The 17,575-nt window shown below is 44.9% G+C and overlaps 1 protein-coding gene across 3 annotated transcripts in view; it reads left to right on the forward strand.

Moving 5' to 3' along the window:
* The window catches only part of SH3RF2 (SH3 domain containing ring finger 2), a 146,161-nt gene that overhangs the window by 72,398 nt on the left and 56,188 nt on the right, over positions 1 to 17,575 (forward strand). For all 3 annotated transcript variants that reach the window (XM_069592335.1, XM_069592336.1, XM_069592334.1), the window contains exon 5: positions 2,759 to 3,082. In XM_069592335.1, coding sequence (XP_069448436.1) covers positions 2,759 to 3,082 — 324 coding nt within the window. The remainder of the gene's footprint in view (positions 1 to 2,758; positions 3,083 to 17,575) is intronic.

Genomic DNA, 17,575 nt, shown 5'->3' on the forward strand with positions numbered 1-17,575 from the left:
TTTATATACAGTAAAATTTGCTCTTTTAAGGGACAACTTAACCACCGTCTCCCAACATCATGATTGCTCCTCATCAACAAATGTTACTTGATCCAGCAAATGGCTCTACTGCTGACCTAGACACACAAATCAGAAAGTGGGACATGATGAATAACCACTTCCTCTCCCCGACCCCATGCTTCTGTCAAACTCCCAATCCTGTGGATCTGCCTCCTGAAAGGCCCTGGAATCTGTCCACTTGTCTCCAATCTATTAGTCAAGCCACAGTCATTTTCTAACCAAGTAATGGAGTAGCCTCTTAACAGGTCTTTCTGCTTTTCTGATAAATGTATACAGTATAACCACACCACCATCAAGATGTAAAATAGTTCCTACATATCCCCAAAAATACGAAGGCAGACTGCCCCTTTGAAGTCAGCTCCTTCCCTGACTCCTGCTCCCGGATACCCCACTGATCTATGTTCTGCCCCTGCAGTTTTCCTTTTACAGAAGGTCATAGAAATGAAATAGAAAAGAATGTAGCGTCCGGAGTCTGGCTCCCTTCTCTTAGCATAGCACCTCTGAGGTTCACCCATGTTGTTGGGTGTATATGAAGCTCATCCATTTTTATTGTCAAGTCATATTCCATGGTAGGGATGTGCCAGTCAGTTACTCACCAGCTGAAAGACACTGCGGTTGTTTCCAGTTGTTTGGCAGCTAACACTAAAGCAGCTATAAACACTTGCATGCCAGTTTTTGAGTGAGCCTAAGTTTTCATTTCTCTTGGGCAATTACCTAGGAGTGGGACTGCTGGGTCAGATGCTAAGTAAGAAACTGCCAAACCGTAGCATGAGCTTTTAAATAAAGGCATAAATCAGATCATGTCACCCTTCTACCCCAATCCTGCCAAAGGCTTCCTGTAACACTTAGAATAAACTTGAAGCCTCCCAGCCTGGTGTGATACAGCTCCTGCCTGTCTCCATGGTCTCCTCTTTACCACCTGCTCCTCGCTCGTTCTAGACCATTCTCCTTTCTGATTCTTTCATGTCTTTTTCTCAAACAGTCTGAGCTTGCCCCCTCTTGGGGATTTTTCCATTAGCTTACCCTGCTACCTGGCATGTTTTTATCCCCATCTTCACATGGCTGGTTCCTTCTTGGCATCTGTGTCTTAGCTTGAATGTCACCTTCTCAGCAGGTCTTCCTTGACACCTCACCAAACTCCCCAAATCTGGGGCCTCCTCCCCCTGTCACTCTCTGACACATCAGAGCATTTATTACCGCCTGAGCTTTATTTATTTATTCATTTGGTTGTGCTGGGTCTTAGTGGTGACACATGGATCTTTAGTTTTGGCAGGCAAACTCTCAGTTGCTGCTTATAGGATCTATGAATAGCTCCTATAATATTACCAGGAATGAAACCCATGCCCTCTGCATTGGGAGTAGGACGTTTTAGCCACTGGACCACCAGGGAAGTCCCTGCCTGATATTTTCTTGTTTAGCTGTTTATGTTCTGGCTCTACCATGTATAAATCACCCCTTTGGGGCCTCAACTCTCTTATCTTTAAAGTAATAATGCCCCTTTCCCATTTGATGATTTTTTTCCCCAATAGTATAAGCTTCTGGAGACAGAAACTACATCTTCTTTAAAATTCTCTATCTCAACCCTATTAATCATCTTAATCATCTGAACATTTTCATTAGAAACTTCTTAATGAAAAAACATTTCTTAAATGAGCACATTCCCTTTTCCCTCTATGGTTGAATTTCAGAATTAGAATGAGATGTGCAATTTTAGAGAGCAACTGGTGACAAGCATCATGATGAAGATACTTTTAACTGTCCTGGAAAGTTTATTCCCACCACCCCATTTGTCAGCATATTTCCGATTTCTGAAGGACATGAACTCATGGGCTGCTTGAAAGGCGGAATATTCAAAAAATACAGTACAGTCAGTGGTGGTGCTGGTACTAGAACCAGCTGAAACTCGATGGCAAGGGCTGCTGTTAGGTTTACAGGAATCCTGCTAGACAGTGCTTACATGCGAGACAGTGGTAGATATTTACACCACAAATCATGGTAAGGTTGTCTGTCTGTTTTTCTGATGTACCAGCACTAAGAGGTATAGAACAAGAGAGGATGGAGATCAAAGTATTTAAAAGAAGCAGTAAAAGATGGTCTTAGCCTTAGACGATCCAGGGTCCTGAATGGATTTACGTTCTGGTCAAACTTATCAAATGTATGAACTTGAGCAACTTCATCCACCCATTCTTCCACAAATACTTATGGAACACCCACCCTGGGATACAGCAGAGAACACCCTGCCCTCAGGTAGCTAACAGTCCAGTGAAGGAAAGGAAGGCAAATGATTGCAGTGTGCAGTGGGAAACCATGGGAGCTTCGGGAACAATGAGAAGGACAAGCAGCTGAGTCAAGGTTGGGGGAGGGGTGACTCAGGGGGAGCTAGAAGAAAAGGGAAGGGTCTTCCAGGTAAGGGAAGCTTCGATGATGCTCAGAGAGATAGGCAAATCAGAGCAGAGTATCATGGCTTGTTTTAAATTCTTCAGCCCTCAGTAGAGTTGTACCTACATTGCAAGAGAGTTGTGAGAAAAGATTGATATGGTAGAGGGATTGGGACTTATGGATAAAAGACGGAAACTGTCCAAGGAGTGATACTTGACGTGGTGGCATTGGAGCTGGCTTCAGACCAGCCTGGGTAAGGTAGAGCTGCTCACACGAGGTCAGGATGACTAAATTCGTATTGGATCTTTCATCTTTTCAGCCAAACCTCACCGCAAGACACCTCCTAGAGAAGAACAAAGGCCGACCATCATCCCACACGAAAAACCTGTCCCTGGTGTCCTCCCCCTCCAGAGGCAAGGCAACCAATGCACCCACCCTCCGAAGGGGCCCGGGATCCAGGAGGAAGGGGCCCGGCCAGTTCTCCATCACAACAGCCTTGAACACCCTCAACAGGATGGTGCATTCTCCCTCGGGGCGCCACATGGTGGAGATCAGCACCCCAGTGCTCATCAGCTCCAGCAACCCCTCTGTGATCACCCAGCATGCGGAGAAAGCGGATGCTTCTCCCAGCTCCGTGGGACAGGTAGGGAACAAACCCCCAGGAGAAGGCCACTCTGGAGTTGGGCAAGTGGTCCACACCATGTCACAGGCAATGTTGGATATTCAGTACCTTCTAAGCCCTTATAATGCGTTAATGATAACTAATGTCATATGTATTATATGTCAGAGCTGTCTTTACATGATCTCATTTCACCCTTGAAACAGCCTATGACCTAGGTATTATTATTATTATTGTTACCCCTGCTTTACAAATGAAAAGACAGGTTTAGAGGCAGGGGGTTGCTTTCCCATGCAAAGAGCCATGGCACGGTTCCTGCCCCTTAGAGAAGATCCCTCCTGAGCAATAATAGCATGGTTTCTGGGATCACAGTCTGACATTCACTGTTTCATCCTCTGGCAATGTGTCAGACATCACATGGAAGGGAAGGAAAAGAAAAAAAGAGAAACTATGGGTTATTGGGTGTTTTCAGGACTAGCTATATACTTTACAAGGCTCAATGAAAAGTGAAAATGCAGGTCAAAAATGATTAAGAATTTCAAGATGGCAACAGCAGAGCATCAAACCAAGTGAAGGGCCCTTTGGATGAGAGAGCCCCACGTGACTACACATGTCACACACTCATGAAGCCAGCCGTGGTGTTTTCCTATGACTCATTTAATAAGATAATACATATAAAGTGCTTAGTACCATGCCTGGCACATACTGAGTACCCAATAAGCATTAGCTCTTAATACTATTATTATTAATATTAACACTGTTATTATTAAGCCTGGCCCCTGAATTGCCTACTGTAGGGAGATAAGCCAAAAGGCAATCCTGACCACCCGGCCACACAGACATACTTCTAACAGCATGAGGCTATTTAGGTTGAAGGATGCTTTAAAAGATGAAGGACCGAGATATGAGGAAAAGTAATTAAGAACTGCATGTCAGGTATTCTGCTATAAACACTCCTTGGAACCATGCAGGTGGCAACTTGAAAGGACAAACCTCAACCTGCAATTTTTTTTTAAGCTGTAAATCTTGTTTTTAAACATGATTCTCTACCTTGGGATTAAATGACTTAATTGGACTCTAATCCGTTTTTAACAAGACAAGGAGGAGGAGAAAGTCAAGGGCTCCTCAAAGACCTGTGAGCTGGTCTAAAAGGAAAACAATCACTTCCAACAGCACTTCAGACTTTATGCCACGTCTGCATCTCTAGAGGGCTGGCTGCGGATGTCATTCTGCCCGCCGCTTGCCTTACATCCATACGGCGCACACATACAGTTACACTCTCCCCTGCTTATACACTCTTCCTTCATTAAAAACACATGGATTTCCTTCACTTCCTACACACACATTCCAAATACTTTTTTACAAGTACACACACAGTTTGTGCCCAAAGTTCAACACTCCCTATACACACACACACACATTCTCCAACGTGGGGACCTAGTAACACACTTAAGTGAAAGACCAGCAGAATTTTCTGAAACTGTGCTTTCTATACAGACATAGGTATAGGAAGCACAGCCCACATCCTAGGCTAGCTAGGCTAGGGAGACCTAGGCTAGCTCACTCAGCTCTAAGTTAGCTTTCCAAAGGATTTAGCCAAGAGTCACTTTTCATGTGCTTTTTAAATTCTTTTTCCTGGTCAATTCATCTCATAGACAGAGAGGCGAGACCAAAGTAGAGAATCCTAGCAGGATTCCAAATAAGTATTAACTAAAAACTAACTAACACTGCTCTCAATTGTCTCTGACTCTTTGAAACTCCATGGACTGTAACCCTCCAGGCTCCTCTGTCCATGGAATTTTCCAGGCAAGAGTACTGGAGTGGGTTGCCATGCCCTCCTCCAGGGGATCTTCCTCACCCAGAAACTGAACCTGCATCTCTTGCGTCTCCTGCAGTGGTAGGTGGATTCTTTACCTCCAATGCCACCTGAGAAGCCCAGGTATTAGGTGGCCAAAAAGTTCATTCAGGTTTCTGTACCATCTTATGAAAAACCCCAACTGAACTTTTTGATCAATCCAACAGTATTTCTTCTTAATTTTCACAAATGGTGAGAATTCCAAAGTGTAGCTTTGGCATATCCTGTCCCCGAGGAACCACTGCACAGTTCTGATAGCCTTTTCTAGATTCAGATGGTGTGGGATTATCAGTCTTTCTACATTTGCCCAGATATTGTCAAAAACACCCTTGTAAAATGTCCCACCTAAGAGCTATATCTAAAGATGAGGAGCAAGTTGAGCCAGTGACAAGGTCTCCTATTTCCTTTATCTCTAATGTCCTTCAGAGCTGTGACTGGATCTGGCTTCTCAAGCCCCTCCTTCCTTCCACATCCCAGCACCATCTGTGGTACATAGTCCCTAGTAGGTTCTCAGTAAATCAAGGAATCAAGACATTTGACTTAAACATCTGGGCAGATAGTAGTGACATATACATAGAGAGGGAAGACGGGAGGAGGAATTGTTTTCTATAGAAAGACCACAGGTCATTGTAACTCTTCCAGCCAGTAGACATCTGTTGAGTGCTTACAGTGTACTAGTAACCATAGCAAGTCCTAGGTATTCTATACCAAAACAATAAGAACAGCAATAATAATCTCAAACATTTATTGAAAGTAAAAGGATAGGAAGGAGGGAGGGAAGGAGGGGAGGAAGGAGGGAGGGAAAGAAGGAAGAAAGGACAGGAGGAGGGAGGGGTTTTCTTTCTTGCCAGTCTCCTGAGTGCTGCCCTGCATTCTAAAATACGGTAAGAGCCTTTGTAGGAGACGTATTCTTACCACTTTATAGCAAAGTAATTAAGGCCCCAAAAGAAAAATGGTTTGGCCAAAGTTCATGTAATTAGTGACCAGTAAGAGTCTGTATTGACCCTAGAATCATGTGACTCTGGCTCATGGACTCTTGTCACTCCACTATGCCATCAGCAAAGATGTCATCAGGCAAAACCATTACATCAATGTTGATTATCTTGAAAGTCTTTAGCCTCTCTTTTCTTGCATATCTTCATTTGACTCCCTGTAGACTCCAAGGCCTTCCATTATTCTCTTCCCTGCCCACCCCTCAGTAAAGAATTTGCCCTAAGCCTTCTGCACCTCAAGAAGGTCTTCATTTAATATCACTTTGTTCCTTTATGAACTACCAACTGTGCCCATGTTTTATTCACAGCACTAAAGGCAGCAGGAGTAAGTTTTTGTCCCCAAGGAATTCACAGTCTAGCAGGGCTATAAAACATAAATGATTGTAGTGGAGTTAGGACTTCCTGAAATGAGATGAGGACCCTGTTGGCACTGACTTCAGTCATGAAGATACTTGGAATTTTGCAACCAAGAACTGTCATAGCGACAGGTATTCCCTTTCCAGTTTTCCCCAAGCCTTTTGGTGATATCAGAAAGTCTCAGTTTGGTGCTGGTCTTTCTGGAACACCCTGTACCAGGGTACTAATCTCCTTGAATCAGCAAGAGAGAGCAAGGCTTCAGACACCAGTTGCCCATGTCTGAACTTCATAACGCTGTATGCTTTTATCATGTTGTTGGATGGTTATCTTCCGTATCACAAAAGAGATGCCAGTTTTATGTTCACAGAAGTCTATGAAAAAATTTTGCTTTATTAAAATTTTAAAGCTTTTGTTTTTAAAGAACAGTATGTTAACAAGGTACAAGTGGGAAGTAGATATGGCAAAAATCTATAAAGATGGGAGGCAATATAGTTTTTTTTAATTTTTATTTTTACTTTATTTTACTTTACAATACTGTATTGGTTTTGCCTTACATTGACATGAATCCACCACGGGCACTATAGTTTAGAAAGCAGAAGTCCAGAGTAATTACATGCAGAACTAAGACACATGTGAAGTGCTACAGACACAGAGAAGAAGGCATTTGTTAGCTTTATTCTCCCCATTGTGGCCTCCATGCACTTGAGAACCCAAATCTGATACACTGCTTCTCCTCCCAGTGAAGGAGTGGGTTTCCATGCCGTCCTCCAGGGGATCTTCCTCACCCAGAAATTGAACCTGCATCTCTTGCATCTCCTGCTCCCTACAGTCTTCAGAGGCAGTAATACTGGCATTAATTAAATGGCCACTGAAAGTCAGGAACTATAAAACTTTTTCCCTTGCCTCCTCGGAGCAGTTCTCTCAGGGTTACTTGAGATGCTGCTTCAGCCCTAAAAATGTTCGCCAAATAAGACATAACTCTCAAGAAAAAAAGAAAAGAAGAAAGAAACTATAAGAGATGATGTACAGACATTATGACTCTTCTCACAACTCTTCAGAGTAGGTGTTCATATGCCCATTTTACCAAACAGTCCAAACTATGGGACAGAAAAATCTGGAAACTTTTTCAAAGACTTAAAGCTGGAAAGACCCAGGATTTGAGGGCAGATCTGTGCTCTCTCTCCTAAATAGTTAAGGGCACTCCAGACCCTCCCTGATCTGACTATAGTTTTCCAGCCTCCCCGCTTCTCCCCTGTACGCGCACACATGAGCATGCAGACCTGCATGCTAAGTCACTTCAGTCATATCCAACTCTTTGCAACCTTCTGGACTGTAGCCTGTCAGGCTTCTCTGTCCATGGGATTCTCCAGGCAAGAATACTAGAGTGGGTTGCCATGCCCTCCTCCAGGGGATCTTCCTGACCTATAGGTCAAACTCAAGTCTCTTACGTCTCCTGCATTGGCAGGCGGGGTCTTTACCACTAGTGCCACCTGGGAAATCCACACATGAGCATACACACACAAAAGTTGCAGTGATCTCCTCAGCATTCATGAGCACAGTAGATACTGGGCCACCTCTTGGCTTTTTGTCCTTGTACCCAGCATAGTGCCTGCATTATTCTGAGCAATGAATAATGTTTGTGAAATAAATAAATGTTGCTCCTCCTAGAATTTATTTTTGGTGCAATTGCCTGTCACAAACACACCCATACCCCAAGCCCTGTATGCATACTATTTCTTCAAGGAAACTCCTGCCACTCCTCTTCTGCAGAATTCATTCTTCCCCTGTGTTCACATCATATTGTCTACAGTTGTGTTCTCTGTGCTGGAAGTACCTCAGATATATCTTAAAGGTTCACTAGATTGTAAACTTCTTCGGGGCAGAATTGGAGTTTTATTCATTTATGTTACTGTTGACATTCCAAAACCCCAATAAGTTTTCTAATAGCATATTTTGCCTCAAGAATCAAAAACAAAGACAGAGGCCTCTAATTTACTTAAATAGGTTGGCCAAAAAGTTCATTCAGGGAACTTTTGCCAACCCAGTAACTACCAGTCCCCTTCCACTCTTCTGATTCCCCAGAAAACAAAAGAGGTAAGACAGAGAGGGGAAGGCAGGTCACTGAAATCATTCCTTACTGTGCGGTTCCCACACTCAGGCCTCCTACATCCCATCCCAGGCTGGTAACAGCCAGTCTAAGCATCGTTTCCCTGGCTCCTGGGAAGATGAGCTATCGTGCGCCTTAGGGAATTCTGAGGTCTATAAAGCTGGCTTTCCTTTTGATCTAATATCTGAAGTATCCTGAATGAAGCCGTCTCTGGGAGCTTCAGCTCTAAGTCCAGGTCTCCTACGTCCCTTTGTCTCCACCTTTTGGAGAAGTCTCCCTACCCGAATTTCCAGTACCCAGGATGCCCATGAGAGATGCTTTTTACTGAGTAGTAAGATCTTTTTCTTTCTTTGGACACAGTCTCAGTGCTAATATATGTTTAAGATTCTTAGCTAATCCTCCATCTAAGGTAATTTACAGAAATAAGCTTAACCCTATGCTTATATTCTTATTTTGATCTCTCCCAATATAAATTTCTTTTGTCTTTAAAATTTTCACACAGCAAATCCCTACTCACTAATGATGCTGTCGGAGCTCTCTTGAACTGGCCAAATTGACTACAAAGAGTCATGGGTGGAAGGTGGGGAGGCTCCATTAAATGGACACTTGGCCCCTCAAGTGTTCTGTATCATGTCTTCATTATCTGTCCCAAAGTACCTTCTATGGAACCTAACAGGTGCTTGAGATATCTTTATTAAATTGTCAAGAGCGCACCCCTTAGGTGAAGACAGCCCCTTAAACTGTGCTCACACATTATCAGTTAATGCCTTAGCAGAACTTCCCTGGCAGACATCTGAAAGCAAAAAAAAAAAAAAAAGACACAGAGTAGAACCAGAGGGCCTCTGCCACCCTCTGCTTTGCCAGATCCTTGGGTAAAGAACAGTTAGGAGCCACCTAGAGAAGCAGTGTCACGTAGGGGAAACCCCTCCAGCCTTAGGCCCAGACACCTCTCACCCATCCCAGTGGTGAGACTTCAGACAAGTCAGGAGCCACTCTAAGCTTCATTCAGTTTCCATCAAGAAAAGAGGAGGAACTCCTACCTCACAAAGTTGTTGGGAAAATCAAAAGATGTAAAACGGATATAAAGTGTTTGGCTTCCATTTTTATTACTCTCAAAAATGTTAGCAGTCAAAATTTCTTAGTAGTTAGTTGCTAGATTTCTCTTAAATCACTCTCCTGTAAATTTTTGGAACTTTTCTGTAACAGGAAATTTCAAAAATATACAAAAGTTAAAAAAAGAACACCATGAACCCTCCTGTACATATCACCCTTTCAGCAATTATCCACTCCTGGATCAATCTTATTTCAGCCGTATCCTCACTCATGAGCCTGCTCCCCCATCAATTGTTTTAAACCAAAACTCAGATATCATATTATTTCATCCGTCTCTTTAAAAATATCAGTATTTTTCCCTAAGAGTTTAACACAAGCACAATCCCATTATCACAGTAATTTCTTTAAAGCATTATTCAGCCCATGTTCCAATTTCTATATTTGCTTTATACATGGTTTTCTTACAAGATGGTTTGTTTCAATGGCATCTGAATGATGTAAACACCTTGCATTGGGTTGATGTGTCTGTTAGATTTCTTTTATCCTACAGGTCCTCTTGCTTTTATCCACTCTCTCTCTCAGATCCTTTTGCTTTTATTCTCTCTCTCTCTCTGTCTCTTATTTATCCTTTGCTATGGACATGTACAAAAGAGCCAAGTCATTTGTCTTGTTGCATTTTCCACATTCTGGGTATTACTGGTTATGGCTATCCAGTGTCAACACACTCCCCGCCTCCATTCATGAGGAGCCATTCATGACCATTTACTGGGGGTTGCAAAAAGGTAACATTCTAAATCTGTCAGCCCTCCTGAATTTTAAATTACAATGCTTCTTTAAGAATGATTACTACTTTCTAAGAGCTGATGATGTGTAAGATCCTATCCTGTGACTTTTAAATAAATCATCTCACAGTGATTTCCAAACTTGCATATCGTAGGCCCTCAGCGTCTACTGGGGAATCCAAAGTTAACCACTATGTATTTATTCTCTACCACCTGCTCCACGTTTGTCTTTCTCTGTCTTCCTTGTTTGTTCCCGGGCGTTCCCCTGGTTCAAAGACAGGACTCATTTCTCAGCACCTTCTCTTTTCTGGCATGTTTGCTACCCCTGAACTGCTACCCTTTTTTCCACTGGTCGCTGCCAGCTAGGCTAATCTCCCCACCTGCCTGTGCCAGTCTCCTTGTTTACAACCTTATCACTGCCCTCAGGCCACCTCCTCAACTTGGCCTCTGCAGCCATGTGTTCACCCTCCTGAGGATCGGCCCTCACAGCTGGGCTAAGACTGGGTTTGGTCTGCCTGGAGAAGAAAGGGCTTCTGGGTTGCTGTGGGGATAAGGAGATGACTTTATGTTTCCAAACGTGGGTTTAGAGACTGGTTTTGTGTTCACGTGTCTGCAAGAGGGAAAGCATAAATCAGCACAGGAAGGATCTCATGAGAGCCAAGAAGAAATCGCTCCCATTGTATAGACTGTTAGAAACCCAGTGCTGAAAATGCTGAAGGAGCCTATGGAGACTGCTGTTAGATTTGGGGTGGTTTTTATGTTTCCCTATAGAGGAAAGGCTCTTGGTATGAATAGAAGGGCTCTGAGTCCTTCTCAAAGCTTCATTCCATGGCCTTACCTCCTAATGATTAAGTGACAATGAACTAAGCACCTTATCCCACCGAGCCTCGAGTCCTCATCTGCAAAATGGGTAGGTGCTTCCACCCAGGGTCTTTTCAGGGATGAGCCATAACCCACTAAGCTGCCGCCATTGTTTTTACCTGCCTGCCTCCGAGCAGAGCGTTTTGAACAGTGGTCCCCAACCTTTTCGGCGCCAGGGACCGCTTTCGTGGAAGACAGTTTTTCACAGACCTCAGAGGCGGGAGGCAGGTGGGATAGTTTCAGGATGCTTCAAGCACATTACTTTTATTAGGCACTTTATTTCTATTATTATCACATCAGCTTCATCTCAGATCATCAGGCATTCGATTCTGGAGGCTGGGGACCCCTGGTTTAGAACATAGCATCATTTGGTGTGATTGAGGAGAACCCCTGGCTTAAACCAGGCAATGAGCCAGACATTTTCCAAGATCTATGTGACCCTTCCAATCTGAATTCCCTAAGGTATATTTTTCACAACTCCTGACTGACATGAGAGTGATCTTGTCTCATTTTATATGTAAGAAAATTGGTAGGAAGTGGTGATTCCATAAGAGTCAATGTCTTTCCCCGAAATAAAATAAACTAATTGCAGTTTAAGACCAAATGAAAAGTCCTTTTACTACAGCATTTAATGCCTCACCCTTGAGCCAGGTCGTCCAGGCTGCAGCAGCAGCTCTCGGCACAGCACCCATGCTGTCACCACCTGACGTGCCACTGCGTCACCAGTTAGGCCTAAGAGTCTGACCCAAGGGCTCCCTCCCATCCAGCCACATGGCCCTGGGGCAAGCATTTTGCCTCTCTAGGTCCCAGCTTTCTCATCTTCCAGGTGGAATAATAAAACAGACCCGAGGGTTCTGTTGCTCTGTTAGTGAATAGCACACTCAAAAGGTAAATGGCACCCAAAGAACTGTTCCTATTATTTAGTTAATGATGGTCATGGTTGTGGTTCCTCCGGTCGTCCCTCTTTTACACAAGAGTCCTGTTTCCTTTCCGGCTACTGCAAAGCGTTCTCTGGCCCAGTAACGTCAGGTAGAGTTCTCTAAGAGCTTATTAACAAAGAGCTGCTTGGCACTTTAGGAAGAAGTAGTATAGTGAGAGGATGAAAGTAAGGGCTTTGGGGGTCAATCAGCTCTCATTCTGCTTCTTACTGAGCAGCATAACATCAGGCAAGTTACCAATCTCTCTGGGCCTCTGTTTTTTCCATCTGTAAAATGGAACTGGTGTAGTGATTCTTTTTAAAAAAAAAAAAAAAAACCTCTTAAGATTGCTGTGAGGATAAAATGAGGTGATGCGTGTACATGAGCTAATGGCCAGGGTTTGGCAGAGGTAAATGGCTCAATAAATGTTCACTGTGTGATTAATGTTGGGTCAGGTCCCCATGCCCGTACCCCGGGGCTAGCCTGTGCAGAGCGTGCCGTTCACCAGCAGCACGCTTCAGAAGGATGCTCTGTCAGAGCCTGCCTGGGAGTGCAGAGGCTTCCAAAAGTCCCTGTGTTTCATTGAGAGGCAATGACAATTGTGGAAGTAGGGAAGGAGTATGGCTTTGGGCTTGTATCCAGGGGCCCCTGGGGCAATTGTACTTGCTCAGCTCAGCCTCTCAACTGTAACTCCAAGGGGAACCCATAGGAGAAAAGCCAGGAAAAAAGACTGAACAAAGGAGGAGACCAGGGTGGAGACTGAGGCAAGGTCTTATTTCCACCATCTTCTGTTGGTACCTTTCAGCTTTTTCTCTAAGCCACATCCTTACCTGATCTGGTCGCCCAAGTGCCTCACGGTCCACCAGTGAAGCAGCAGTTGGGTCCCCCCATGCACTGGGCACAGGCAATATAGTGGACCAGACAGATATGGTCCCTATGCTCATGGACACTCCAGACCAGCAGGAAAGACAAATACTGATCAAAATACTATAAATACCTGATTACATGGTTATAGATGTGCAAAGTGCTGTGAAGTTGAAGAATGGGGAGTGAAGAGACTCCGCATGGTCAGGGAAGCCTATGAAAAGGCTTCCCTGAGGCTGTGACCTTCAGGTGGAGACCTAAAGGATAAAGGGAGTAGGCCAGGGGAAAGGAGAAGTTGAATTAAGTCCCTCTCCTCTCCCAGTGACTTTATCCTGAAGTTACACCAGAAAACAGCAGCTCTTGGTGCCCTGTGAGACCTGCAGTTTCAGATCTCAAGCCTGCCCAAGTTCCCTGAGGTCCCTGGGGAAAAGCCATTCTTGTTTCTGGTGACCAAAGCAAGTTCAGTAATTAACCTGGCTTGCTTCTTTGATTCAGCATTTCTCCAACAAGAGCTTAAACTTTACATCATCATTCTGCCCAATTAATCCTGGAGCCCCAGCCCTGCCTGGGTGAAAAAAGGAGTGGCCCAGCCTGCACTGCAGACACTTTAACACAGATACTATAGCTATGGGAGCCGGGAGCAAGAGTAGCTGATCCCCAAGGCCACCGGGGTCTGCAGCATACATACACACACACACACACACACACACACACTCTGACAGAATTCAGCAAGAAGGAAAAATAAGAGAGGAAAAATAAAATAGAAGGGCAAGAGAGAGAAAAGCGGGGTACAATCAGGGACAAGGAGGGTTGTATAGAGAAATGTGGGATCATGGACAGTCCTTAATGGCACAGGGACCTTGTCCATGTGGCTCAAACTTGCAAGGACTCAGTAAGAGCACCTTTCACACAGACCTGTTAGGAAAGTGAATGAGATATTCACAGAAGGATTTCTCAACCTCAGCACTGCTGACATTTGGAGCTAACTTTTTGTTGTGGGGACTGTCCTCTGCATCACAGGGTGTTTAGCAGCATCCTTGGCTTCTACCTACTAGATGCCAGGAGCACCCACCACCGGTTGTGGCAACAAAAAAATGCCTCCAGACACTGTCAAATGTCCCCCAGGGTCAAAATCAGCCCCAACTGTGGACCGCTGATGTGCAGGACATAGCCCAGGGCCTGGCATACAGTACATGCAGAATAAATGGCAGCGAAGGGGACTTCCCTGGTGGCCCAGTGGTTAAGACTCTGTGCTTCCAATTTAGGGGGCACAAGTTCAATCCCTGGCTGGGGAACTAGACCCACAGTGATGGTGGCCAAAACATTAAAAGAAAATTAAATTAATTTTTTTTTCCCTTTAATGGCAGCTAACATGAGGTCTGTGCAAGGCAAACGCCCTTTCTGAATAGCAGCCCCTTCTTCCCAAACACATGCCAAGAATATAACAGCTTTGGAGGAAACTGGAACTTTCCAAAAGCAGGAGAGGTAGACTTGCCAGTGCCATCACTGGACACGTGCAATTGGAGACTCATGTGCCCGGGATGGAGAGGCTCAAGGGAACCTGCGTATTGACTGGATTGTTGGGACAGGTCCACTTTCCACTCTGCTCAGCTCGGAGGGGAAGGAGCTAATTTTGTGTCATGAGTAGCAGGTGTCAGGCCCAGTGCCAGGGTCTTATATACAGACCAGCTCTGGGAGGACTATGAAGAGATGTAATTACTTCCATGTTAGCTGGAGGAACTGTGACCCAGAGAAGCTAAGTAATTAGCTAAATACTATGCAGCAAGTACATTTCAAGATTTGGGTTAGAAGATTTGGGTCTGACTCTCTTCCAAGCCCATACTCTTTCCCCACCCAGGTGGCAGGAGTGGGACTTCTCATACACTCACTTGATCATTCGCAGGGACAGTTTGAGAGCAAAGCGAGGGCAGCAACCAGGCTCAATGGGATGGAATGATGGGATTGATTAGTAATGTCTATCATGGGCCCAGGAGTAGGAAAAGGAGGCAGGTGTGCCATGTATTTGCCATCCATGTACAGGCCCATAATCCAAGATTCTGTGACTCTATAATCACCCTAGCTGGCATGATCTGCAATTGTACTGGACTAGGGGTACATCTGGGGTTTTCCAGCAAATTAGCTGCTTTCATGTTTTCTCAAGTCATAGCTGAAAATCAAGCCTTCTCCGTAAGTGAGGGTTTCCACAGAAGGCACAAGGAGCCTGCTCTTAGCAAACTTCTCTCAAAGGAAAACAAAATAAAAGCTTCTATCACAGTCCTTTGTTAATGCTTGAGGAATTTTATTTTCAGTGAGTAATCATGTACTCAAAAAAGAAAAGGAAAGAGAAACTTCTGGGGAAATTAGCCATCTTTTTTTCATGGAAAAAAGTTGTTTATTGTATTTTCAAAGCACAAGCTTTGGAAGATGCCATATCCATCCTTCTCCCTCTCTTCCCACTCCTAAACAATCCAGCCCTGGTGGCAAATTGCACAGCTAATGCATACTAAAACCTGCTTACAGGTGCAGAGAACATTGCAAACACCAGGTTGTCTGTTTCCAGACACATCAGCGAGGGCAATGTGCTTTCTCACGGCTGAGTCGAAGGCAACTCTGAGGACAAGAGGGGGCAGAGTCACAGGAACAGACCCTTCCCTCCACTGGTCTGAGTTCAAGCTGCCTAACTGAGCTATCTGCTCTGCACACTGCCTTGGCCTTGACCTCGACCTGAGCTGCCACTGATTAGGGAAGGCACTTTGCCTTCCCCATTCTACTCACAAACATGACATGCCCACCACGTGCCAGACAGCCATTCATTCGATAAAGATTTGCTGACTTCCTGTTATGTGCCAAGTCCTGGGCAAGCCTTGGGAAGACCAACCGTTAATATATTTGAAGCAGTGTATACCAGGTCATAGAGAGCATTCACGATTTTTCAGTCATTTTCTTGCATTCCTTTCAAGTGGGCAGAACGTGAATGAGACTGGAGAATGTCTGCCCTTGATGTTCAAAGTCATATTCCCCATGCCTAAGATTAGGCCCTTACTGGGCCCTCATCTCTCTGTCGCCAGAGAAGGACTATACTCTACAAACTATTTCTGCTATTGACACCTGGAAATTATCCACTATTCATTTATTTGGGGGAGCACTTTAAATAGCAAACTACAGACCACTGGCCAGATGCTGCCTTCAGCCTGGTTGTGTATAGCCCATAGCTGCGAGGATTTTTGCAGGTTTAATTGGTTGGGGATAAGAGAGGCTCAAAAGAAGAGTACTCCATGATGTGTAAAAATTAAATGAAATTCCATTTCCAGCATCCAAAACTAAAGTCTTTTTGTCTTTTTTTTTAACTTTCTGGCCATGCTGTGAGGCATTGCAAAATCGAGTTCTCTGACAAGGGATCAAACCCAGCCCCAATGCCCTGCATTAGGAGTGCAGAGTCTTACCACTGGACCACCAGGGAAATCCCCCAGAATAAAGTCATATTGGCTCACAGCCCCACTCGTTCTTTCTGTATTGTCCCCTCCAGTATTCTGGCCTGGAGAATCCCATGGACAGAGGAGCCTGACAGACTACAGTCCATAGGATCGCCAAGAGTCGGATCCAGTTAACACTAACACTATTCCTAAGGAGTTCTGAGGTCCTAAGGCCTTGGTGAGAACGTGTATACCTGGTCACTTGCAGCCACACAAGGGAAGAGGCAGCACAGAAGCCTGGGAGACACCAGAGGCACCAGCTGGTTGAACCCCCTCAGCCATTCATCTCTGCCTCTGGGTGTATGGCTGTCACCTCACATCTTGTTTTGGCATTTATGAAACTGCTGTCTTCTTACCCTAATCTCCTTAACCATAAGGTAACTGGGGCCTCCTGTCCCCCTCCAGGGCTGATTCTAGTTGAGCCCAGCATGGGGACGTGTTTAGGAAATGTTAGTTGATGTGGAGTGAAGAATTGAGTGAAACCCAGTGGGTGTACCCAGGTGTCTGAGTCAATAAATGTAAACACGAGATTGAGAACTGGATGAATGAAGGAATGATCAAGTGATTGGGGGGTTGGATGAAAGGAAGGAGAGTATCAGTGAGGAAGTGTCAGTGAGGGAATGCTTGTAAGAGTGAGGAACTGAACAAAGAACTAAGTGTAGGACTTCCCTGGCAGTCCAGTGGTTAAGGCTGCACACTTCCACTGCAGAATGCACAGGTTCGATTCCTAGTCAGGGAGCTAAGACCCCACATGGCACAGCCAAAAAGAAAAGGAGAAATAAGGGTATAAGTGAAAGTAGGTGATGGGCTCCCTATGAATGCCACATAAAGAGGATGAAGGGTGTTACCGCCCAGCTCCACTGATCCCATTGTGCCTTGCTTGCTCATGCCCTGCCAGCCCTGGGGATTTAGCACTTAATCAACCCCCTCCCTTGCTGAGGGTGTGCCCATGCTTTAGTCCTTTAGTGTCTAGGGCTTCTGTCAGAGGACAAAAACACCTGCGCCCCTGGGCGTGGGGCCAGACAACTGCCTCCCAGACTGTGGCCTCCCATATATGGAAAAAATATGCCTCCGGAGGATGTGTCCTCCACCCCAACCCTTCTGTGCACTGCAGGGGACAGGGCCTACCGCAAAGCTGAGGGCCCCATGACAGCACACTTTCCAGGTGCAAAGGGTGGGCAGCGTGTCAATTTGGATGACATTCATAGCCAAGATCATCCTAACCAGGTGGGAAGACTGGAATCAAAACCAACCTC

Source organism: Ovis canadensis, chromosome 5 (assembly GCF_042477335.2).
Source record: "Ovis canadensis isolate MfBH-ARS-UI-01 breed Bighorn chromosome 5, ARS-UI_OviCan_v2, whole genome shotgun sequence".
Classification (NCBI taxonomy): domain Eukaryota; kingdom Metazoa; phylum Chordata; class Mammalia; order Artiodactyla; family Bovidae; genus Ovis; species Ovis canadensis.